Below are 26565 nucleotides of genomic sequence, written 5' to 3' on the forward strand. Positions count from 1 at the left end.
TGGAACACTACTTTAACGGAAGTAATTCATATTTTCGTAATTTTTCTTTCACTTAATCTAGGTACGGTATTACTTAATATTGCCTCCTTTCACCTGTGCAAGTTATCGTTTCTTTGTATTGAATATAGCCTACTCTTGAGCTTTCAAATTCAAGTATCAAAATTGACCAATTACATCTCGTTTCAAGCTTTGCTTAAGTTAGATGAAAACCATTAACACATCATAACACCCAAAGTATACACTCTTCAAAAAAGGAAACGCACAGGTAGTATGTAGTTCATTGAACCTGACTACACAAAAACTCAGGCATATAAATTGGATATATGTAATTGGAAAATGTTGGTGGGGTGATATTCGACTAACGGTGTGTCACAAATTGTCACATGAAAACATTCTGAAGACCTTAATCGATTTATTTCAGATGGAGAAATCAATTGAACACAAAAACAATACAATAAGACAGTTTGACATAAAATGGAAAACAATTGGCAAATGAATTGACTAGTTAATATGTCTCTATCTTTAACATGAACAATTTCCACTAATGTGCTGTAAGGATTTAGCTTCACACTTAGTTAATAAGCATGGAAAATGTAGCCTGCCCGTTTCACCATTTGTAAACATTGTTGGACACCTGTAGCCAACTAAAATGTGCTGTCTTGTGTATAGGTATGTAACCTACACCTAATAAGTATACTACATAACATGCTACTCTATGTATAACAATGTAACATCATATACTGAACTGAATAAAAAACAATAAGAAAATACACAAACAAATTACAATACCAGCACTTTTATCGATGGCTAAGCAGTGCATACATCTTTTGGATTTGTTGACTTTAGATACTGTTGGAATGACAATCAACTCGAGATGGTTGTGATACAATTTGGTTACACTGTGCGAAGAAATTAGAACGCTGTAACACTTTGATAACAATGTATACATTTTTGAAACCGCGACGTCATCACAGTGCGACACTGAGCGTTAAACAAAGCCAGCTGACGGCCAGGCACAATGAGGGTTAAGAGTAGTGTGTTGAACCCACCAGTGACTCGGAATAGTTACTTTGTGTATTGATAGTTCTGTACAAGCTCATTTCCATCGGAGGTTTCGTAGGTGACAAGCTAAACCCTAGTTGTAGGGGAACTATTATACACGATTCTCAAAATTCACACTTTGAATTTTGGTTATCGTAAACCAATGATTCAGTTTTTACGATGCAGTCTGTTGTTGGGGCGTACGAACAGATAGAGACACAGTACAGTTTTATAAATGAATAAAGATTTTATAGGCGCTTACATTTCCGATTTCTCAACGATGATTGTCGCACAAGTCAACGCACTTTCAAGACCCACAAGCTGTGTCCACTCTATCGAAATATAAAGAAATTAATTATTCTCTTTCAGTTAGTATAATCTGTTTCAGGAACGAACGTATGATTGTCATATGACGTCATAACAGTTCCTGTGAATTCTATGACGTGAATCCGATAAATTATCCAGCCTTGTCATACAGTGGCACACCTGTGTCAACCTCGATATCTAGGTCCAAAGAAATAGTTCGACAGACTCGAAGTTCAACATAACACTATTGTGGCTCATGTGATGATGCAGGTTTAAAGGTGACAGTATCTCGATGTTATAACGACCGCACACGAAAACCATTAAATACCCCCCCGCTCTTTTGATACAATAACGTGAGTATAGCAGAGACATCAATTTTAGCATTATATATGCATTTTACGTTTAATTTATTGTTTAACTTCGATTTACAGATTTGCAGTACCAGGTTCGGTCGTGTCTTATCAAAATGATCCCTGTTGTGGCTTTGTTCTGTGAATTTCATACATACTCTACCTGCGCACAAGACAATATCATATTATTGATCAAGAATATAAATAACAATGACGATGCATGGATAGAGTAAGTTCCAAGTTAATGCCGTTGTGCAACTGTAAACAGTGTACAGATGTATTCGGGGGTCAGCGATTTGCATTATGTCGTTATTAAAGAGTGAGTGAGTGAGTTTGTTTCAACGCAGTTTTGACCAGTATTTCAGTTTCATCACGACCTGTGAGCTTAGTAATGAAGTAAGTCCGCATTAAAGCATATCTACGAGAACGGGTACGGTGTTGACAAATCACGACCCACCATCGGCGAATCTGTGATGCAAAACCACGATCCAAGGATTCTGACACACACAAGGAAGGCAACTCTGTACAGCGAATTGCGGTGACTTATACGACTGGGTTGTTTTGGTCTCATGATCTGTCTCTATATACTTATAGAGTTCGGTATGGAGTCAGGATGGAGATATTCATAGGGCATGTCCAGTGACCTGTTTCTGATACTGATTGACGTTCCAATACTCGCAAGGTCTTTCCGGAATCTGAAACACATGCAAGGTGTTAAAGAAACTCATTACTCAAAATTTTATTGATAATAGCTCATGGATTGTCATTTCTGAGAGTTTCTCAGGGGACATTGTGAGTTGGGATTAAGGTAGCTTTGAACAGTGATTCAGTGATATAAAACGTACTTTGGTGAATCCAACCTGGAGAGCTAAGGTTCTCATCAAGCCTCCATAATCTAGTGGTAAAGCGCCCGCCCGGAGAACGGAAGGTCCGGGGTTCGATCCCCAGCCGCGTCATACCAAAAAGACGTTAAAAGATGGTGCTTATTGTTTTCCTGTCTGACGCTCGGCATTAAGGGGCTAAAAAAAGGACTGGTCGGCTTGGAGTCAGTATACTGTGTCGGAGTGGGGTATTCATATTAAACTGCGGCATGGTATCACCGTGGGCTAGCACTATAAATCGGCATCAGTCCTGACTAGTACAAGCAGCCACACACACACATGTGCATGCACGTCGCTATATAAGTGCAAAACTTGGACAAGACGTTAAACCCCATTTCACCTCACCTCTGACAAGCCAAGGATCATAATCATTCGATGGCATGCAACTCTGCACGGCATTTTGCGAGGCCTTTGACCGCAGGGCGTAATTTTTAGACGTTTGTCCTGTAGTTACAGCCCCGTATACGCTGTTCATGTAGTTGAAGCAAACATTCCACATATCACTAATCGTAATCCATTTCATATGACGTCATTAGCACTGGACTAACGTCATTTTGAGATAATTGGATAACGTTATTTTATTTTACAGATGGGTCCTCTCCCCGATGCTATAAACATAGTGAAGGCAAATATACACGTAACAGTAATACGGGTTAAATAACAAATTGCATGCTGTAACACTGGAAGGTACTCACTTTTCAACAATTTCCGTTGCTTTAGGGTCAAACACATACTGAACTTCAAAGTCACCGAGACTGTTCACTCCCTTCTGGCTGAGTATTTTGGTGACGATCATTGCATCAAAGGTCCTTTCCTTGTCGGGTAGCACATTTATGATATCCGCTTCTGTTCTAGGGGCCTGAAATAAGCGTCCTAGAATGTATGTCAGGATTGAATGGACCCTACACTAGTTTTGCTGTTGATGATATTCTATGAGTGAAAACAACAAATGCAACGGGAAGTATACCCTACTCAAAACAAGTCAAGGAACACCCGATTGTTTTCATATGACTACAGTTAATGCCATAAGTAGTGGGTGTTGCAACACACAGCTTCCCAATTGTGTAGCGTAGCATACAGACATGAGACGCTAGGCAGCCAAAATAACATTAAATTTACACCTGTCAGTCCTCTACCATCCACTCATATCTACTATCTGTCAACAATATCAAGCATAATTGGAGTTTTCAAGAAGGGACATTGTTTCAAAGAAAACTACACGCCATCCCACATCGTCTGCAGGAGGTAATACACACTAGAAACTATTTATGCTGATCCTACCTTGTCTGACGGAGGTTGTCTATAATAGAAACATCGCATGCTGATCCTAACTTGTCTGCTGGAGGTTGTCTATACTAGAAACTAAGCATGCTGATCCTACCTTGTCCGCTGGAGGTTGTATATACTAGAAACTAAGCATGCTGATCCTACCTTGTCTGCTGGAGGTTGTATATACTAGAAACTAAGCATGCTGATCCTACCTTGTCTGCTGGAGGTTGTACACAGTAGAAACTATGCATGCTTATCCCACCATGTCTGATGAAGGTTGTACACACTAGAAACTATGAATTGCTGATCTTACCTTGTCTGCTGGAGGTTGTACACACTAGAAACAACGCATGCTGATCCTACCCTGTCTGATGGAGGTAATACACACTAGAAACTATGCATACTGATCATGAACCCACCTTGTCTGATGGAGGTAATACACACCAGAAACTAATCATACTGATTCTACCCTGTCTGACGGAGGTAATACACACTAGAAACTATGCATGCTGATCCTACCCTGTCTGATGGAGGTAATACACACAAGAAACTATGCATGCTGACTGACGGTGGTTATACACATTAGAAACTATGCATGCTGATCCTACCTTGTCTGACGGAGGTTGTCTATACTAGAAAAAAACCACGCCATCCCACATCGTCTGCTGGAGGTAATACACACTCGGAAACTATTCATGCTGATCCTACCTTGTCTGACGGAGGTAATACACACTAGAAACTAATCATACTGATCCTACCCTGTCTGACGGAGGTAATACACACTAGAAACTATGCATGCTGATCCTACCATGCTGATGGAGGTAATACACACTAGAAACTAAGCATGCTGATCCTACCCTGTCTGACGGAGGTTATACACACTAGAAACTATGCATGCTGATGCTACCCTGTCTGACGGAGGTAATACACACTAGAAACTAAGCATGCTGACCATGAACCCACCCCATCTGACGGAGGTAATACACACTAGAAACTAAGAATGCTGATCCTACCCCGTCTGACGGAGGTAATACACACTAGAAACTATGCATGCTGATCCCACCTTATCTGATGGTGGTTATACACAAAAAAACTATGCATGTTGAACCCACCTTGTCTGATGGAGGTAATACACACTAGAAACTAAGCATACTGATACTACCTTGTCTGATGGAGGTAACACACACTAGAAACTAAGCATGCTGATCATGAACCCACCTTGTCTGACGGAGGTAATACACACTAGAAACTAATCATACTGATCCTACCCTGTCTGACGAAGGTAATACACACTAGAAACTATGCATGCTGGTGCTACCCTGTCTGACGGAGGTAATACACACTAGAAACTATGCATGCTGATCCTACCCTGTCTGACGGAGGTAATACACACTAGAAACTATGCATGCTGATCCTACCCTGTCTGACTGAGGTAATACATACTAGAAACTGAGCATGCTGATCTTACCTTGTCTGATGGAGGTAATACACACTAGAAACTATGCCTGCTGATCCCACCCTGTCTGATGGAGGTAACACACACTAGAAACTATGCATGCTGATCCTACCTTGTCTGATGGAGGTTGACCTTCAAGTGTCAGAGCGTATAATGGCGGGAAGCCGTAGTAGTCGTACTGGGGGAAGTTGACGGCAGCGTGCTGCACGCTGCAGGTGAAGATGAATGACGTCAACGTCAGGATAAGGTCATCTGAGTCCCGGAACTTCCCATTGCCAGGTACTCCCTGGCAAAAACAAAAGTCTCTCGATATAACAAACTCGGTTTGTGACGTATACCGTGCTCGTTGGTTTCACCGACTGGCTAACCTCTGGGCCCTCAACTGTTGGGGCTTTCTTTACACATTAATTGAGAACCGTGTGAGTGAATTTCATTTCTAAACTTATTGCAGTAATATCATGGTGGGGGAACAGAATCCGATCCTTCGGTGTGACGTGCAAACACTTAAAAGACTAGGCTACCCCGTTGCCCTTAACACAGTGATAAAACCCAAATACCAATTAATGAAAGCGGCGTTAAAACCAACTCACTCACAAATTCATGGCATTAGGTTAATAACGTCATTCACCAAATGTCACGAGAACACCCGTGAATTCTTTAGCTTGCATAAAGTGGAAATTTCTTCCATTTCAGTGCAAGACTAAACATATTATTTCTGTTTGGTGTATGAGTATTCTTTTCATGTGACATTAATGTCAGTAATATCGAAGCTATATCGCGTGTGCCGGTAATTGATGAGACGGGACAAAGTAAACTAGTATCTGAACTGGTTTTGAAGTACGGTGACAAATAATCAAGTCACAGAGCCTGACCACCGGATCCAAATTTTAATTAGTTGTCCTGACAAACATGAGATAGTGGGTACCTATTATCTCCCGGAATCCGTACCGAATTTATTAGATATTACGTATACAGTAACTATATATACTATGTTATGGGTTCCTACAGTTCCTGTTTTCGGCAACACGATCACCGTCACTGAAGCCCCTGTGCACAACCGACGGCAGATACAAATATAAGCATTGATGTCTGCACAGCACTGGACAGGTGTCGTTGCACGAATGTATGTTCTCTCCTTAACATCTTTGCAATGGGAAGACATCATGTTGCAAACGTAATTAGTAGGCCCAAGTCACATGAGTCGATTGAGATTTGTTTATTATTATATCACTTTATGTGCGATCTGTAAGTAAACATTACTTTCCCTTGTTCAGTTATATAACCTCGTGGGTACAAACAACATGCTCTATGTCTGCAGGTTATACATCACTACACTGTCCATACACAGGATTTGTTTGTTTGTTGTTCAACTCCGCAATCAGCAACATTCCAGCTATTCCAGTCTGTAAAAAATGGAATCTGGACCAGATAACCGAGTGATTGACATCATGAGCATCGGTCTAACATGAGTCAACCAGATCCCGTCAATCACTTCCTACGACAAGCAATGGTTGCTGAAGACCAATTCTAACCCGGCTCTCCACAGGTCCCATACACAGGAAGACGTTCTACCTGAATGTCCATCCCGCCGTTCTCCCGACTCTGAACCATTTCTCTGGCCCAGGCCTGCATTTCTGTGTCGTCAGCGAGACGCTGGGGTGTATCTGATGAGAAAAAAAACAATATTTGCATATTTGTATAATTAACAATTGCGGCTTAACTGTTTCTAACTTGATTCCTAATGACTTGTTTGCTTCAGTAAAACAATGAAAATATATAAGTGTTCTTTGGCTTCGCTTCCTTAATACACTCCCATATAGGTTTAAAAGAAATTCTAAATGAGAATGTTCAATCGTTGCTTCAGAGCTTTATATATAGCGGTACATGTACACAACATTTCAAAAGTAACGCTCTGATGTACTCTCGAAAGGTCGCGGCATTAGCTGAAAATTCTTGTACGGCGATATATGTGAATAGTACCGTTTGGCCACCTTTACTGGATACTTATATGGATCTCACTTGAATGATTGATTAATCCTACAGACAGACTATATAACCTGCCACGTTGATACAATTAAATCACGTTGTTGGGGGGGTGTTCATTATTAAATAGAAAATATTACTTACCGTAATATAGGTCAACGTAACTTGTGACGTACGTCTTTATTGCGTTGTACAGTAGTAAAGAGTCGTCACGGTAGTAGTACCCAGGAAGAACATTCTCCTCGGACACCTGGGCAGAGGCATGTATACATATATTTCTCAGTGACCATGGACAGCGATACACCTTTATTGATATGACATGGGAAGGATAGATTTTCACAAATGGATAGATTCTCACATATAAATATTGTTTGAACTGCTGTGTAATGACCAGTCACAGTTCACATCGTCATCTTTGGATTCAAAGAAACACGAAATGATGATCTAAACTTTACTTTCAAAGCAAGTACAGCCGAACCTCGTTGTCTCGAACTCAGATGTGTCGAATTCCCGGTTGTGACGAACAGTCAGGGCCAGGCTAGATCAGATAGAATAAGGTCGAATCGGATTTGTCGAACCCCAAATAAGTAAAAGACATTTTCTAGTCCCCCGGGAATTCGAGACAACAGGGTTCGACTGAAGGTAATATATCTATACAAACAAATGTGTGACAGCTTCATGTCACAGCCTCTTCACGTTACTATTTGTTACAGTGTGTGATGTAAAATGAAGTATATGCTACTACTATAGAATTATGAAAGAATCAGGTGTTATTTTACTTATTCTGAGTAGTATGTGTATATGAAAGCTTCCATACACCTCATTCTCCAGTCTGGTGTAAAGAATGTTGGTATCTGCACAGAAACGAATACTTATTTCTCCGAAGACACTGACTTTGTATTGTAGCCACTGTAAGGCCCTCAACAGTTCAGCGTTTCCTGTCACTGTGACAGTAAGGGAATATTTGGAACATGACAGTTGACGCGAGTCACAGCTAAGCCAAACAAGTTTTTCAGGACGCTCGCATGCGAGGCATTCGTCCCTGGCTTGTAATAACGTAGGTAGCATCACAAACACAAATGACATAAAATCGTTTGTGTATTCTGGTCGCGTTCCGAATAGTGTAATGATTCCAAACACTGTAAATGATAATTGCTACACAAATCTTGTGAATTATCAACCGACTGTATCATGTACCATTCCATGACTTACCCCTCTCCGTCTGAGGTCTTCGGGTAGTGTTCCCTGAATGTCCATCCTCCAGTCTTTTCTTCTGGAAACAGAAAGTGTTATAGTGAGTGAGTATGGTTTTACCCTGTTTTCGACAATATTCAGGCAATATCGCGGCAGGGAACACAATAAATGGGCGTCACATATTGTAGTTGTGTTGGGATTCCTACCCGGGCCTTCGTCGTGACGTGCGAATGCTTTTACCACCAGTCTCTCAAACCGGAAAGACAAGGACACATCAACACAAATTACTGTTAAAATTCTCCATTAGCCACATACAATTCATACCCATGCTTTGTACGTGTAGACTTCCGATCTTCACTGGTGAAGAATATTCGTACACCACAGTGTTTTGTGTCCAACTGTCTTTTATTTGGGTATTTCTTCTTAAACCGGATTTTATATGTAGGTGCATGTGTGTACATTGTGATAATTAACGCATTTACGTCAGTTTGGCAATAATGTGAACAGGGTGCAGAATGAGGTAATATGTGGACATACGCATTGTATAACACAGCTCTATATATGTGTTCTCTTATCGAACTGGACTATGTTATTGATGTGACGTGTCAAGAGCGTATCTATTAAGACATGTCGCAAACCGTGATGTTACCAACATTACAACAGAGGCGATTAGAGTGTGGAATAATGAACCGTAAACTGTCCTACCCTTTCCGATTCAATTCCAGCACACCGTTCCTCCCGGCTGCCATGGTGCTGTCGATCCATCCATCAACAGATAGTAACCTCTCCACTGCAAACCTATATACACACAACTCGCAATCAGTTTGTCATAGGCACTAAGCATGGTTGTCCCTAGAATTCAAAGTCAAGAGTGGAAATTATGAGATGCTGTTGCACTTTGTCACACAATTCCGAGGCTCAATTTATACAACGAGATCCATTTCTTATATTGTAACGTACTTGTTGATGGGGAAAATATACAGGAGATGCGGTGCCAGGAGCTTGAAGATTGGGTGGGAGATGGATACATGTCTATGGAGGGCCAAAGTGACTCCTTCCATCAACAGATGGGTATATCCTGCAAGAAACAGCTTTTTCAGTTAGTGCACATCATATATTATTAAAATTATCCTTTCACCAACAACATGTATTGACTTCCATTTCCATGTATATTTCTCTCAGACACTTTTGCAACACTATCACCGATATTGCTTTTGTGTAGACTAGCAGTGCGAAATTACAACAATGCTTAAAGGATTGCACATGACCGACACCATGTATTCGGACCCAGACATCAATGATCCAAACAATAGCAAGTACACCTCTCATGAACGCTCACGCATCACTTGAAGAGGCTAGGTACAAGCATATCTGGTAATTAAGTTCTTAAAAAGTCCACATCATTGATGTGCTGCAGATCAATCCATAAGTTAATATTGACTCTAATGATAGAGGCACTGTCTAAACCTCACACATGACACGTCTAGACCTTGACTTGAAACTGACAGCAAAGCGAGGAACATAGACCCTACTTAATAAACGAAAACATAATGAACCATTGCTTTCTACAGCAGAGCGTGGTGTGTGACCGTCAATTCTGTGTATGGAAGTGTTATTAGGTACACTGACCAAGATGGGTGAGCGACTGGTGGTAGGTGGCCTCTGCCTGGTTGTACCACATCTTCGCCAGAAGCCACGTGTTCGGGTCGTCGGATGGTAAAAACACCTGCAATATCGCAAGGTGTTCTGATGCAATTTTTAGAGCAAACAAACACTGTCCGTAGTGTTCTATAAGAACAACATTCAACGAGAAGTAGTCGACCATATAGTGTCATTAAACATTGTCTTCATAATATGCCGAGAATGGTTAAAAGCTTATCAAAAATATACAAAACACTTTGTACGTATACGTAATTTCTAAGAAACAATGTTGAATATGCATTATAAGCTATGTCTTCATTGGGAATGTTCCACAAACTGGAAAATAGGTGATCCCGAAGCTCTCTTGAAAGTATATTTTGGACTATATAATTTGAAAGTGTGCTACACTTTCAGTTATTTCCCCCAGATTCACACAGTATAAGCACAAGGTATTTACAGTTGTTATTTAAACAAGACTCATAAACGGCCATCAACTAACCCCAGGCAATCATTGCGGGATACCATGAGGGCTTAAAGCCTGACTGAGAGAGACAGGATCATAAATCACCTTCCATGACACCACTCCCGCTATCAAGTACACATCATCTAGCTACATGATAATACCTGTCCAAAGGAATATTCATTGTCGGCTCTTGCTTTCGACTTAAAAATACCATATGTTTTCCTTCACAATGATTTACAAGGGATACAAAACACACAAAATATTTAATGCTATTTCTTGTGTAATGTATCCCTTGTAATTTGTGCCTGTTAATTCTGCATCCTGCATCCTGTCAACATGTGTACATGATACATCTGACAGAAATATCGCAGCTCACATACACATGTTACTGATAATTAATTAATCCAATTATTTTTATCACTATTAAACAATTGAACGAATTATTTTTTTTAAGGTTAAAACCTCTGGCAGGTGTGGTATACAATGCGTAAATAAGTCGTGTACTTGTGAAATATAACAGATAGTGGATCCTATTTCAGAAGGGGTTTGGTTTGAACGCCGCTTCGAACAGTATTTCAAATCATATCACGACGTGTGGGAGGCACGTTTGAAGTGATGCAGAACTTCGAACTTTACCACTTTGGTGAAACCATTAAGCAAGGGTATTGAGCTGACAAACCTGGATGCATAATCAGTGCAAATCAAAATTCGAACCATAGGGTTCTGGCACGGTGTAAGCCAGCAACTCTGAACAGCGAATTGCGGTGAAACAGACGAATAGGCCTCCAGGGCTTGGCAATGACACTTGAGACGTATACAGTGATGTGATAATTACCGGGTTGTTAGGTCCAGGCTCCTGGAACAACTGTATGACAACTGGGAGGAGTCGATCTTGGTTGTCCCTGTACAAGAGAACGATGGGGGCGCATACCTGCAACACGTTGTGTTCATAATATTTCAGAAATGATACTTCGCGTGACACTGCGTAGTGACAAGACAAAATCTAACAAGGTGAACCCTAACAAGGTAAAGCCTAACAAGAGAGAACAAAATAGGGTAAAATCTAACAAGGTAAAACCTAATAAGGTAAACCAAACTAGGTAACCAAACTAGGTAAAACCTAACAAGTTCAAACCTAATAGTAAAACCTTTCAAGGTAAAACCTGACAATGTAAGCCTGACAAGGTAAAACTTAATAGGGTAAAAAACATAACAAGTTAAACCTGACAAGGTAAAACCAAACAGGGTAAAATCGAACAAGGTAAAACCTAATAAGGTTAACCTAACAAGGTAACACAATTTAAAACCTGACAATCAGAACAAAAGGTTCACTAGAAAAGGTAAAACTAACAAGGTAAAACCTGACATGATAAAACCTGGGAAGGTAAACCCTAACAAGGAAAAACCTAAAAGGTAAAGCTGACAAAGTAAAATCAAACTGGGTATAACAAGGTAAAACCTTACAAGGAAACCTAACAAGGTAAATCCGGACAATGTAAAACCTGACAAGTTAAACCTAATAAAGTAAACCCCGCAAAGTCAAACCTAATAAAGTAAACCAAGCAAAGTAAAACCTGACAAAGTTTAACCTGACAAAGTAAAACTCACAATGTAAACCTGACTAACTAAAATTCACAATGTAAAACTAACAAGGTAAAACATAACAAGGTAAAACCTTAAGGAACAATCCTAACTCGGTAAAACCTGAAAAGTGTTTAAATTGACGCTAAACTAACGGCAAGTTTGTAATTTCAACACGCCACGGCTTCTTGTTTTAGAATGTTTGATGCTTCATGGTGTCATTTCTTATCACTGCAGTGATTTGAAAAGGTCAGGTTTAAACCTACTTAATGGTTCGTTATTTGTTAAACATCATGACGTTTCTACGCCCACAATAATCTTAAATCTTCACCAACCACATAGTTTTCACTTTTGCATTGGAAGTTGTGGAGAATTTTCAGATCACAAACGAAGAGTCTTTTATCGGACAACGCTTCTTCAACGGATTTCCCTTCCAGGACTGGCTCGAGGTCTGCTTCTGTGACAGCCAGTCTGTGAATATCAGTACGTACGTGAAGTTATACTTCATACATTGTAATAGAAGTAACTGTACGATGACCAAGAACTAAATTAAACATTGCATTATGGAGTCTGTGTTGACATGTCAATATTGCAACATAACATACTTGTCATAATAGAGAGGGCGAGGGAGAAGCTTCCTTGTAGGAAATAATATGCGAGGGCAACGGAAGTAATGGTCTTAACAGAGGAGGAAATGAGCTCCTACAAAGTCCACACGATTGCATTTACGCGTGAGGAATCACATTTGTGAAGGTATAAGAATATCTGAGGAGAAAACTCACTTTTGTGGAATATGAGAACACAGTTGAATAAGTGCAGGGCAAACCCCGTTGAGCCTCTGATAGCCGAAGAACGAGTCATCTCTCCAGGAATGGCTAGTCTGTAAAGAGTAGACACATCACGTCTTTTGCGAGAAACAAAATAATCAAAAACAAATTCACAAGTTGTTATGAAATATAAATGAAACATCAACATATATATTATCATATGAATACGAGTGAGTGCTTAAGCATTGTGCACCTATGTTACATTTGTTTATTGAGCTAATGACAAAGGAGATAATTACCCACGGTTGGTTGAATATTTCCCTGACGTACACGTTGCTAATGTCATCAAGACTGTTCCACCTGCCTGTTGTGAACATCGTGATGCGGCTCTGAACTATGAGATTCATTTTCAACTTCTGTATATCCCACTGAAAATGTGACGAAGTTGCAAGTAAAGTTAAATTGAATAATTAGTTGATTAAAACATCTGAAATATATTCTTGTAAACATACAATAACAACTCTCACGCGACAGACTAATACTGTCATCAAGCAGGTTCGAAGTTCTACATGTATGGCTATCAAATACTTAAACAGTCTTACGATAACCGTAGGGCTCCCTTTCTAGAGGGACCCATGTTGCCTCAGATCACGTCATTATGAAACGACTTCATGAACTAGAGATGGATGATATATAACAGTGAGTATATCTAAATTCCGATTCAAATGGGATATGTTATTAAAGGTTAAACAACATATTGTAAGGTTGCATTTGCAGTCAGTTTGCTTCTGTCTCAATGAAATAGACGATTGCGAAACAGAACGCAACCCTTTTGACATCGCCAAATTAGACACAACTTACCCGGTATTGCCTTGAAAACAGCTCATCAGCAGGTAATTCCTTGATCTGAACACACAAAATACAATGGAAAAGCAAGATATGTTTGGTTGGTTCGTTTGTTCCTTAACGACGCACTCCGCAATATTCCAGCTATATGACGGCGGTCTGTAAACAATCGAGTCTGGACCAGACAATCCAGTGATTGATATCATGAGCATCGATCCACGCAATTGGGATCGATGACATGCATCAACCAAATCAGCGAGCCTGATCACCCGGCCCCGTTTGTCGCCTCCTACGACAAGCACAGTCGCCTTTGTCGGCCAGCATGGGATGCTGAAGACCTATTCTACCCCAGATCTTCACGGGTCGGAAAAGCAAGGAGTTAAGAATGCCTATTATGGAGACAAACGTTTGGCACATGCAACATTTTAAGAACATGGATGACTTATATGAATTATCGATGAGTATGTCTCCCTGATAAATGTATAATGAATAGAAGATACCCATACTTTCTTATCAAACGCATGAACCGTGTTTATAACACTGAGTAGATGCGAGAAATCAACCGTGAAGGAAATGCTTCCGCCAATATTAAAGAGTGTTTAACGCGCAATGTTACCCTGGTCAGAGATTCAGTGACGGTGACTCACCGAGGCCGGGAGAGTGACATCGCTGGTGTCCACTACGTAAATTCTGCGCTTGTCCTCCAAGTCCAGCCTCCTCTGCTCCTGTTGGGCATCATCCTGTGGAAGGAAGGTGTCATTTTCCCGGAGCACGTAGTGGTAGTGAGGTCGCAGCCACCTGAACACGGGGAAGATGTACACGTCTCCGTTAGATTTGTTCTCCACTGTGATCCTTTCAACGTACCAGGAACTTCCAAAGCCAGAGTCGTCACGGAATATTTCAAGCTTGCTAAGTTTGTTTAAGAATGCAGTCTTATCCTTTGGCAACTGAAACACATCTAGATTTCCTTTTTCAAAGTCATTCCTGAAGAAATAGTCAAGACTGAATTTGTCTGTTGATGATCCTTGCTCATCGTGAAGTATAACAGACACATTTGCATCTGTACCTGCTCCTTGGACGTCCCCAGTTCGTACATGAATAACAAACTCATGATTGACGCTGGATGACATGCTGAAATAGAGAAATGGGTATTGTGGAGAAACACCGCTCGTTCAACCGGCTGTGACTGAGTCACACAACCTTGTGTCACCACTGCGCAGACTAATCCCTGCATATATGGCTAGGAATGGGAAATATTCAAGCGTATCCGTCACCGTGTGCTCATCTGTCACTATATCATAGCCTCATTGTAACGCACATCCAGTTGTCGTGTTACACCAGGATACATTATCTCACGTATATCTCGTACACACTTGCTAACATTCTAAGGCTAGCAGTTGTATTCGTATTGAACCCAGCGGTGTGTATAGGATAGTACAGTGGGTCCTGGTGTCTTGTCGTTCTAATTGTTATTTTGAATCTTAGGCAATTTCAACGATTAGATAGCATGATCCTAGTAGACTAATCTACTGAAAGCATGGCAAACTTTGGAAGATCTTTTGCACCTGACAACATCGTTTTGATAACCGAACACTGTGTGAGTCACGAGAAATGTGTTCCCCGAGCCTTTCTCACGTCGCTATTTGGAGAATTGCATTTTGGATAGTTGAAAGTTATTTTCAGAAACAAAAGAGCCTATATATCTTAATACAATTTCAAAGGTACTTACCAACTTCACTGTCCCTCTTATAAATCATTCTTTTGAGATATACTATTTTAAAATCTCTATATATGGTGATGTATCAACAGTGTTGCAAATCTCAAACGATATACATTTCACGGTCTTACAGTGTCGATATTTAGTTTGATTTGACATTGATAAGATAATTACAATAGATGATCTCATTTTGAAATGCACTAGACCTTAGCCTTATATATATTTTTCTGTATTCTAAAATGATGATTTTACACATTCACACAAAAAATATCAATAATGTTATTCCTTATTCTTTTAATCCAATAGACATCTGTTTTGCACAATGTCATGTTATTAATTAAATGTTGTGTTTCATGTCTTTGTATACATTGCATTACACATGCACGACTTTCGAGCAGTCATTATGAGTATTATCTACTACACAGATATAGAAACTTAGACACAGTCACAAGGAATGTTCTTGGTTTGCATTTGCATTTATGTCATAAGAGAATGAACTATTTTTGAAAACAGATTTGTTATATCATATCTGAGAAATGCTTCACACATTGTATTCATTTGGGATATCGGACCCCTGGTCTTCGGCATGACGAGCGAACGCTTTAACCACTAAGGCTACTGACCGGCCAGGATAAACTAATTCACATCTGTGATAACTCATGGCACAAAATGATGGCCACATTTTACAAGGGGCAGAACAATATGAGCAGATCCTAGTTTCCAAACGATACTGACTGGTACGTATATTACAACTAACTGACTGGTTGATAGATGCATAGTAGATTAGCATTGGGTATATTTATAAGAATTTTCAGAATAAAACAATGAAATCAGAGGTCAGAGGAAATGTTGATATTACAGTAACATGTAAAACAAGTTCCTTTATTTGCACGTTATATCTGCACGGATGAATAACAATAATGATCCGCGGTAAAGGCCTGTCAAGCCAACCAGTGAGAAGGGAACCAGCGCGGAAAACGACAGGTTGGGCCTTCACAATTGATGTCATGCAAACATAAGAGGTCGTGACACTTATATTTTATTGATTTATAATCAAAACAATTCAAAGGCACGCTTCCAATCCCATATATATTCCATATAGGTATGTTTTCTTAATATTTCTTTTTATCGTGTAAAATGTCACTGGATGTTGTTGCATATACGCGTACCACCAGGGCATACCGTGGAATGAATTACATTGTTCGGGAGCCAATAAAATATAAACAGCAGATACTGCAAAAATAATGTAATGTACTGTAAAGTAGCTGAAAGAAAGTACAACTTGCCTCATTCACAAAAGTAAAATCCTATGAGCCGCTGACTCTAGTTCTGACCGAGAAGGTGGATAAGATGTTATCGGCGTGGCGTGTATTCATGCATTTGGAGACCTGCGCTTTTGAAAAATCCTTCCTGAACGTTTGTCATGCACCAAATAGCAAATTGAAAGGAGACATTCATTCGTCCTCGAAGTCACCTACTACTCTGGGCGACCCTGTCTAGCTCTTTTTTATGATGTAAAGCGGTGAGACGAAAATAAAATATCTTCCTGTCTGTCTAGTAGACAGATACCCTTCTCTCCACGGGTGTCGCTAGCAATCTCCCAGGCAGAATAGTAAATTCGCTGTATATCAACCGCCTGGCCGCTTTAACTAATTAAGTTAGTAGATCTCATTAGGTTTTTCCCTCAGGTCGCGGATACGCGTCAGCCGCCTGGTGGAGTCATTCGGGATTCTCCGCAATTTTACCCAGAAGGTGGAGTAGTTCAGGTGATCCCCAAGTGTTCAATTGGAACATCCGCTCACAAGTCGTGATGTGTCATCCACGTACAAATGGTAATGCAACTGGTTGGGGAGCTTGATTTCTATCTCAATGAGCGTGATAACTCGGCGCGTTTTCTGGTCATCGAAAATGCATTCCTTCGCCATACCATAACACCAACTCGTCGAAATGGGTGGGCGTCCTGGGTGTACACACGTGCAAGGCGTGCCCTCTGCGTCTATACACACGGACTCTCCCATAAACTGTCTTGAAAATAGTTTTTTTTTTCTATTAAAGTCATTTTGAGTCTCTCAAACACAATCGGCGGCACGGGTGGCCCAGTTGTCTGAGGTGCCGCAGTTGGCTGTTAAGAGTTGCGTCCCTTGGACACGCCAGAAACGTATGATAGTGGGTTGGAATACCAGTTCGCTTTTTGGCTGCATCAATCATGAAATAGTGTTTAAATATTCTTAAACCTGGTGTTAAATGTACATTCTTCAAGTTTGTTGTGAACGTGTGTTCATCACGTAGGGCTTGTGTTAGAACTGATTCTGGCTTATCACCATCCTTCAAATGTAGCATTGCACTCGTCAAGAGTCCCCAAATCTTCATAATTTCATCAACTAGGTTGCCACAATCTAATTCTAGTTTCAATTGGCTTTTGCTATGCCTGGATTATGCAAGATGATGGTAATGTTTATCCTTTAAACGATGGCATTCATCAATATCATCAAATGCAAAGCTGATAGCATGTTCGACCTACAAATCAGTTTTACAGACGTATATCTTACACAAGTCAACTCTACACTATTGAAACAAGCGCTGTCAAGATTTAGATGCAGCTGTCATCAGTTGATGATCCACCCATCAGCAAAGGTTGGTATCCTCAGCATATACTTCCCCATCAAGCAGATAAAATTATAAAAACTCTTGAGGATAATGGTAAAAATCAAGTGGCCATCTGATAGAAAAAATATTTTTATTTAGATATGGTTTTGGATTTACATGGCTATCTCAGGACATGGGTTGCATCTCATCATTGATGGCAATCTCTGAACCGAGATTTTATAACTGCTGCTTTCAATATTGGCATCACTCCCTCGACGCATTATCTAAATGTAACTCTTATTCTCAGTTTAAAACTTTACTAAAGGTAGGAACCTATTTAACTTGTGACCTTCTCTCTTTTCCGACGGAACATATAAATCATGTTTCTTCAGACGTGCTGTTAAATGCAGCCGCCATAACAGACAATATACATATTATTACATGTTTGATTGAATTCCTTTGGCATTACTAAAGATAAGAAGCACATCACCTATCCCTGTAATATGAAGCGCATTTTCCTCCAGCCGTTTATTTAGCATGTACATTTAATCCCCCCCCTCCCTATCTTGCTTGTGTTAAGGATCTAGGGGCCAAAATTACTGAGTAAAGTCTGTCTGTATATCTGTCTGTCCGTCGGCGAACGACTGAGACCTGCATCAAATTGACACGCCGTGATATAATTGAAATACTGTTCAAAGCGGCCTTAAACAAAACCAACAAAATCACTAACTTTATAAGGTCGCCTTGAAGTCCAACATTTATATCAGACATTTCGACAAACAAATACAAGGGAGACACTTGTACTTTCAGCCACGTTTTGCAAGACAGTCGCAATTTACGTACACTTCCGTGACTTGTTAATTTCTGAAATATTGTGTGTATATATTTGTGCAACAGTGTATGTTTGGCATAATCAACATATGTGCTTGCTATGTTGTTTCGTGAATAATGTTGACATTTATTGTTACATAGTGAGTAGGCTGGCACTCACTTTTCACAGTTTGAATGTATCTTGTATTGTTGTCATGTAAATGACGTGATAAATCAATGATACTCAATATTAGTTTTAGTCTTCATTCTGAGTTGACCTAATTTTATGCTCAAAAAGAGGTGTTCACACGCGTTAGTGGTCACCCGGCAACCCCATTAACTGGAACAATTTCAGTTTTTTCGTCTTTTCCCATATCTGGTTGTAAACTGTCTTTTTGATCCCCATGTGTGCTCAGGGCACCATTACTTTTATTTCTTAAAGGGGATATTATCAGATGACGACCTTATTGATTACGTTCATGTTAACAACGTCATTCGTCTTAGTTTTCCATTTAGTGACATTCAAACTATCAGTATAGAGAAACATGTGTATGACTTCCTATTGGTATACATCGTATCAGGTAAATATTGTAATAATCCGTTTTCGGTAAATATACTGCTTGGACATGATAATCGGTAGATTAAACATTTATCTGTTTTGAAACGATCACATATATTGAAGTCAAAATTCACCCACCGAGTACATTTGCTTTTATTCAACATATTACAGCTTTTAGTAGCATGGTGTTTAAATATTCAAAAGTCCTCAAAAGTCCGCTTGGCCATGAAGATTAATGTAGTGAATACTTGGTAAGACTTCCGCCCGTAAACCCCTAAAACATATATAAAAAGTAAATGGATTGAACGGCAATGCATACATATATAACTTTTGGGCGGGGATACGGGTGGTAGTCTTCCTAAGAACATATTCATTAGTTATGTTTAATACTTAAGCATTATGTACCTTAAATCATTTATTGATATCAGAAATAGGATGTATTTTGTAGTGCATTTCTGATTGGATATATTAGAACTATCATGTACCGTTGATATTTATAGTGTGTAGATGAATTCATCATGACTTTAGTATCAAACTGTAAATGTAAATAAATAACCAACTAAAAAGCAAATGGTATAAACTGTATGTGCAGTAACGGGAAGTGAATGTAAGTTTATATGTTTGATATGAGTGATTGATGTATCTCGGTCAGTAGAGGCGTATGGATGTTGTATGTTTCATATGAGTCATTGACGTACATGTATCTGTGTAAGTGGAGATGTATGGACGTTATATGTTTGATATGAGTGATTGATGTACATGTATCTGGGTAAGTGGAGGTGTATGGACGTTGTATGTTTGATAAGAGTGATCGATGTATCTGGGTAAGTGGAGGTGTATGGACGTTATATGTTTGATATGAGTGATCGATGTATCTGTGTAAGTGGAGGTGTATGGACGTTATATGTTTGATATGAGTGATCGATGTTTCTGGGTAAGTGGAGGTGTATGGACGTTATATGTTTGATAAGAGTGATTGATGTACATGTATCTGTGTAAGTGGAGGTGTATGGACGTTATATGTTTGATATGAGTGATCGATGTATCTGTGTAAGTGGAGGTGTATGGACGTTATATGTTTGATATGAGTGATCGATGTATCTGGGTAAGTGGAGGTGTATGGACGTTGTATGTTTGATATGAGTGATCGATGTATCTGTGTAAATGGAGGTGTATGGACGTTATATGTTTGATATGAGTGAGTGATGTATCTGGATAAGTGGAGGTGTATGGACGTTATATGTTTGATATGAGTGATTGATGTATCTCGGTCAGTGGAGGCGTATGGATGTTGTATGTTTGATATGAGTGATTGATGTACATGTATCTGGGTAAGTGGAGGTGTATGGACGTTATATGTTTGATATGAGTGATCGATGTTTCTGGGTAAGTGGAGGTGTATGGACGTTATATGTTTGATATGAGTGATCGATGTATCTGTGTAAGTGGAGGTGTATGGACGTTGTATGTTTGATATGAGTGATCGATGTATCTGTGTAAGTGGAGGTGTATGGACGTTGTATGTTTGATTTGAGTGATCGATGATCTGGGCAATTTTTTTTAATAGCCACTAAAGCTTACGTATACGAAGTTGCTGAAAGAAATTAAAAACAATTTAAAAAAAAAAATGTCTTCTCTTATTATTGTGGCGAAATGTCTTATATAAATGCATGAATTCAAGAATATATTTTTCGTAAACAGATGTACAACACCGTTCGCATAAAAGCACATTTTGAACATATGGACAATGCATGTAGTTCCCAATGCATGTAAGTCCAACATTATCATCACCAAAGAATGATCTACTTATAATTATCAGACATTACCCCAAATCTTAACGTTATAATCATGGCATTTGACCTGCAGATAATGTATGAAGCTAACTTTATGTAAGTTTTCGTCTTCAAGATTGCGATGATTACGTCGTTAAATATACACAAAGTTTAACAATGTTTTCGTTTATTCTTACTATGATTAAATCTTAACATGTTGGAACTACCTGAAAAAAAGTAGGTTATTATCATAATTAGTTTTTGCTCCCGTGTAAACATTGAAATATTTCTAATTGAGGCGTAAAACCCACCTCACTTGTGTACTTAAACTTAATGTTTAAAGGTCATTTGTCATGATGTCATTTCCATACAGACATATGTGTAACAACAGGAAGTTTTCAAGCAACAGGTTTCTGTGAATACATACTCCGTAGATCCATGTAGGAAACGACAACCAAGCATGAATGGCAATGAACTGTACGTTTCGTCTTTCACAAACGCACGAGAGTCAATTTACTAGTAAGTAGTCATTTCTTTGATCCAGAAGAATTCGATATGATAATATATACATTCTCCTAAGCTTGTATCCGGAAGTTTTAGAAGTGACGCATATTACAGTTGTTACTGGGGTGTCCGTTATTCAGTTATTGCCTGATGAGACTCGTACGTGGTACGAGTTGAAAGCGCTAGCCAATTAAAACTGTGTTTAATCTTACTCCACTTATTTAATTATTACTATATATATATCTATATACATTTATATTTATGCAAAATGTATGAAAACATATTAATATTCATTGTGTTTCAGATAAACATGGTGATATCCATCCTGGTTGTCTTTTTTCTGAGATTCCTGTCTTCAGAGGGTGAAAACGGTAATATTTTAAAGAAAAATCTATTGCCATATTCTCAGTGTATATCCTAAGGCGTATTCTTTTGGTATGCATGAATATCTGTGCTGGTTTGTTACAGTTTATATCTCTTAACAAATGCTGTGAGTCATCTGAGGGAATTGAGCCCGAGTAGGTAAACAAGTAAGATATAACCAAATAACAATCACATACACATGTATATATGATTGCTGATGAATATGTCCGTAGTGTAATATACAGGCATGTATGCTTCCTGATGAATGTGTCTGCAGTGTGATATACAGGTATATATGTTTGCTGATGAATGTGTCTGCAGTGTACTATACAGATATATATGATTGTTGATGAATGTGTCTGCAGTTTGATGTACAGGTATATATGATTGCTGATGAATGTGTCAGCAGTGTGATATACATGTACATATGATTGCTGATAAAGGAGTCTGCAGTGTGATGTACAGATATATATGAATGTTGATGAATGTGTCTGCAGTGTGATGTACAGATATATATGATTGTTGATGAATGTGTCTGCAGTGTGATGTACAGATATATATGATTGTTGATGAATGTATCTGCAGTGTGATGTACAGGTATATATGATTGTTGGTGAATGTATCTGCAGTGTGATGTACAGGTATATATGATTGCTGATAAATGTGTCTGCAGTGTGATATACAGATATATATGATTGTTGATGAATGTATCTGCAGCGTGATATACAGGTACATGTATATATGATCGCTGATGAATGTGTCAGCAGTGTGAAAGTCAGTCTGAAAAGTAATTGTGCGTGACTAATCAACAGGTTCGAATAACTGTCCAGCCGGATTAACAGGACCTGGTTGTAAGACGACCTGCAGCCAGTACTGTGTAGACAGTAAATGCCATTTACTTACCAGTGGGGGTACCAACTGTACACTTGGTTGTATTGCGGGTCGTCATGGAACGCCATGTACACTGGAATGTTCTCGCAACTGCCAACATTGCGAGAGATATAATGGAGATATATGCAGACATCCAAAGACAACTGACGATGCCAAAGGTAAGACCCACTGACACCAACCCTTTTAACAAGCTGATACAATTGTCTATGAATACCATTAGGTTAGAATTTGTGTATTATTTTCTCCATTATTTGTGCATGCATATTTCACAGTACTTAGCGTTTCCATGATTAAAGCAATCAAATATCAATGAGCATAAAATATTACCTATTCCAATATGGTCGTTCAAATTTTGCTTCCTTATATTATACACAACTGTGTTTTTACCTGCGTACTATCTTAAATACTCAGTGAGGTTGCTGTTACGGAAATGAGTACTGAACCAATTTCATTGCACGAGCCGGAGTCTTTCATCAAACATCTATATGGCATATAACATGGATCAGACATAAGATTAAATTTGAAAGCACATTGTCAATTTGTTTATGTCGAGCCCACCTTCAACATAGGGACCTGAATCAATGTACACTGAATTAGTCACTTGAGTTCAGGCTTTGCTAAATGACCTCATCATTTTTATTAATAATTGTTTTATTTGTTGCATTCATATTGTTTTTACAAAACAGGAAAAAGTGACTTCCATGGTACAAAAAAAGTGTATGGCATGATGACCAATATTTATAGAGTCTGTCTAAATTCCCACGCATAAGTGCTGTACATTTGGAGATGAGGTAATACTGCTTCGTGTTGACCTCATCGTTCACTGTTTCAGACACTGGTCAGGGTGGTGCCGTCAACTTGAGGACGCTGGTCATCATCATAATATCTTTGGTTGTGTTTGCTGGGATGTGTATTGTTGTCATCTCTCTGCTTGTATACCGGTACGTGTCTTATGAAGTCACGCGCACTTACACGTAAGGTGTTCATGCACTACTGTCGTTACTTAACACAACTACCAAGCTGGTTAAGTTAACGTCTATGAGAACAGTTTCAAATTATTTACATAATGGACATGTCAATATGCATATCGGAAGGGATCAAAAATATAATATGAACTCTATTGCCGTTTTGGCCAATCATAGTAATTCACCTTATTGGTTTAATATACAGAATAAATTAAAATAGCAATGCATTGTTTCATTTCACATACACGTACATGTAATAAATACTTTCTGTGTTACTTTAGCGCTGCACACTATATTACCCTTCTTTATAAACAACTCTTCCCTCATTACATTGAGCTTAATAAACAAAATTAAAGACTAGTGGTAAATGCATAACAAGGAAAAATAATAAACTCTTATGTATTTTGTAACACCCTACAAGGGTAAATGTCAAAATATCATTATAATATTGCTATTCATTTCACACAAGACACTGTAGAGCAAGAGCATCCCTTCCTACAGACGGTGGAAAGGAAGAACGGAGAAAACGGTTTCGAAGAAAACTTCCTCCGCTACCACCCTCTCGATGTGGAAAAGGTGACATTTCATCTACCCATACTGCTCCACACGACTACTGCGAGGTGAAGGAAGCACACGGAGACACGTCGAGCACAGATAATCAAAGGGACCATGTTTATGATCTGGATTTCCCAGAACAACCCCCCGCGGGCAGCCCTTTTTCCTTGACTCACATAGAAATGAAGGTTCTTGTTTCTCCACAGAGGAACACATGTACAGATACACAAAGCAACACGGACTGTGACGATTTACATAAAAGGAGCATGGCTGGTGTAATGGATGACCACTTATCAGTCGGGGAATGTCCCGGTCAGGAGAAATATGAAATTGAACATTGAAATGTAAACATTTGCTCTTGTTTAAAACCAGCTCTACACTTTATGGGATATTCATTGATTTAATAATATTGGAAGCTGTTTGTTTCTATTCCACTGAAATCAACGAAATGAAAAATAGGACGTTCACCACTTTGGTGAAACCCCTGAGCATGGGTATGGTGTTAACAAACCTGGATACATAATCGGGGCCAACATTGATTCGAACCGATCATGGGTTTCTAGCGTGCCCAAGGGGCGCAACTCTTCACAGCCAATCTGTCTTTACATGTTATCAGGCTGAACTCCTAGTGGTGAACGCGTCATGTGTAGAGAACGTCGTGATTCAACCAGCAGCAAGTGCAACGAAAGGACTAACACTACGCACTTCCTAGTGTAGCTATTTACACATTTTAGATTTATATAATAACTACAGTTACCTTGTGACCGGATGTCCGAACCAGCTGAGAGACTCATGTTGTGGGTACGGTACTACACAGATGTCAATATGATGGGGAGACATGATATCGTGGTATATTTTGCATTTTTAATGCTGTTTATGAGATGATCATTATAAGTACATTGAGTACGACGTTATGAGATGGAAATTTTCGATTAACAGAAGATTACTGTAAATACACTTTAATCGTCCGTTCCTAATGACATGTTCTGGCTTCGTATACCTAGTTACAGCAACAAATCTAAAACACATGCTGCTTAGATAATGCCGATTTTCTGCAGCCCTCTAGATCTCTTTGTATTTGCACTCAAACAGCCGTAAACCAGTTACAACGCCACTGTGCATGTAAGCTTTGTTCGGTCTCGTCATATCATCAAGTTACCGCAGCGTTATAAGTGTAATAACGCCACCAAACAATGAGTGATGTCATTTGCTTCCATGACGAGGACACTATAAAACTGAACTTAAAATGAAGGTTATATTCATGTCGCCATGTCCAACACCTCGATTGTCACCTTTCAGGAAATGAAGTAATGAAGGTAGTTAATGCGTACAGATGAACATATATATAAACAACTTATGTAAATAGCACTCTTACGTATGCAAAGCTTGAATTTGTTTTTATAGATAGCATTCTATTCATTGGTGGTTAAAATATTTTAGAAAGTTAAATACTATGCTTTTATGCTAAACTTTTAAGACGGTGAGTGATTTCCCTGTATGACCCTGTATCTAGAGTGTGAATTTGGCGCGGGAGCTAATATGATTGCCCTTTATAATAGGATGAACACCAGCTGCCGTCCTTTTCATTGGAAAGTTAGTAAGATTTTTATTTTTATTTAAAAATTTAAATCATCCGACTACAAACCAGAGACATCCCGAAGAGCTCTAGTTGCAGACATACCAGTTTGGGGGAACTGTACAAGTCCTTAGTGTATGTGTGCTCATCCGCTAATGTCAAGGTGTTCTTGCGTCGGGTGCACGGGTGTACTTTCTTATCAGCAATGTTAGCAAGCAAGTCACGTTTGACCTACATATTGTCCAATAAACCCCCGACTGCAAGCCCTGGTATAACTCAGCACACATGCACAAACATTTCCTTGTGAATACACGAGCAGTTTGTTTCGGTTTTTCCATGTGTCTGTATACAGTTACATTGACCTAGTGTTGCATAGCAACGTACAAACACCTATGACAATTTTAATGAAAGTTACTATTTGCAAAGTATTTAAAGTATGATTGATAGCTTCATAAATGGCATTATATTTAACTCACCTGAGTACAAGTT

The 26565-nt window shown here is 39.1% G+C and overlaps 1 protein-coding gene and 1 pseudogene across 1 annotated transcript; one reads left to right on the plus strand and one right to left on the minus strand.

Annotated features, from left to right (window-relative positions):
• Nucleotides 1–408: 408 nt before the first annotated feature.
• Nucleotides 409–16867, minus strand: LOC139449852 (polyunsaturated fatty acid 5-lipoxygenase-like). Its single transcript, XM_071231415.1, has 16 exons — nucleotides 16782–16867; nucleotides 14426–14909; nucleotides 13794–13838; nucleotides 13232–13360; nucleotides 12948–13045; nucleotides 12501–12636; nucleotides 11420–11515; nucleotides 10110–10206; nucleotides 9441–9558; nucleotides 9186–9278; nucleotides 8499–8559; nucleotides 7431–7536; nucleotides 6876–6967; nucleotides 5416–5589; nucleotides 3274–3437; nucleotides 409–2392 (listed from the first exon to the last, which is right to left on the minus strand). Exons 1-16 carry the CDS (start codon nucleotides 16784–16786, stop codon nucleotides 2278–2280), a joined length of 2013 nt encoding a protein of 670 aa, XP_071087516.1. The 5' UTR covers nucleotides 16787–16867; the 3' UTR covers nucleotides 409–2277.
• Nucleotides 16868–21682: 4815 nt separating this feature from the next.
• On the plus strand, nucleotides 21683–25023 carry LOC139449864 (uncharacterized; annotated as a pseudogene).
• Nucleotides 25024–26565: the final 1542 nt, after the last annotated feature.

Source organism: Haliotis cracherodii, unplaced genomic scaffold (assembly GCF_022045235.1).
Source record: "Haliotis cracherodii isolate W230 unplaced genomic scaffold, xgHalCrac1.p SCAF_8, whole genome shotgun sequence".
Lineage (NCBI taxonomy): Eukaryota > Metazoa > Mollusca > Gastropoda > Lepetellida > Haliotidae > Haliotis > Haliotis cracherodii.

Excerpts from the sequence above, each read along its gene's own strand:
- LOC139449852 (XM_071231415.1), bottom strand. Across the intron at positions 13,361-13,793 it reads TGTTTTCAAGGCAATACCGG|TGGGATATACAGAAGTTGAA; the intron begins GTAAGTTGTGTC and ends TCACATTTTCAG. Across the intron at positions 11,516-12,500 it reads GCAAAAGTGAAAACTATGTG|GTATGCGCCCCCATCGTTCT; the intron begins GTTGGTGAAGAT and ends AACGTGTTGCAG.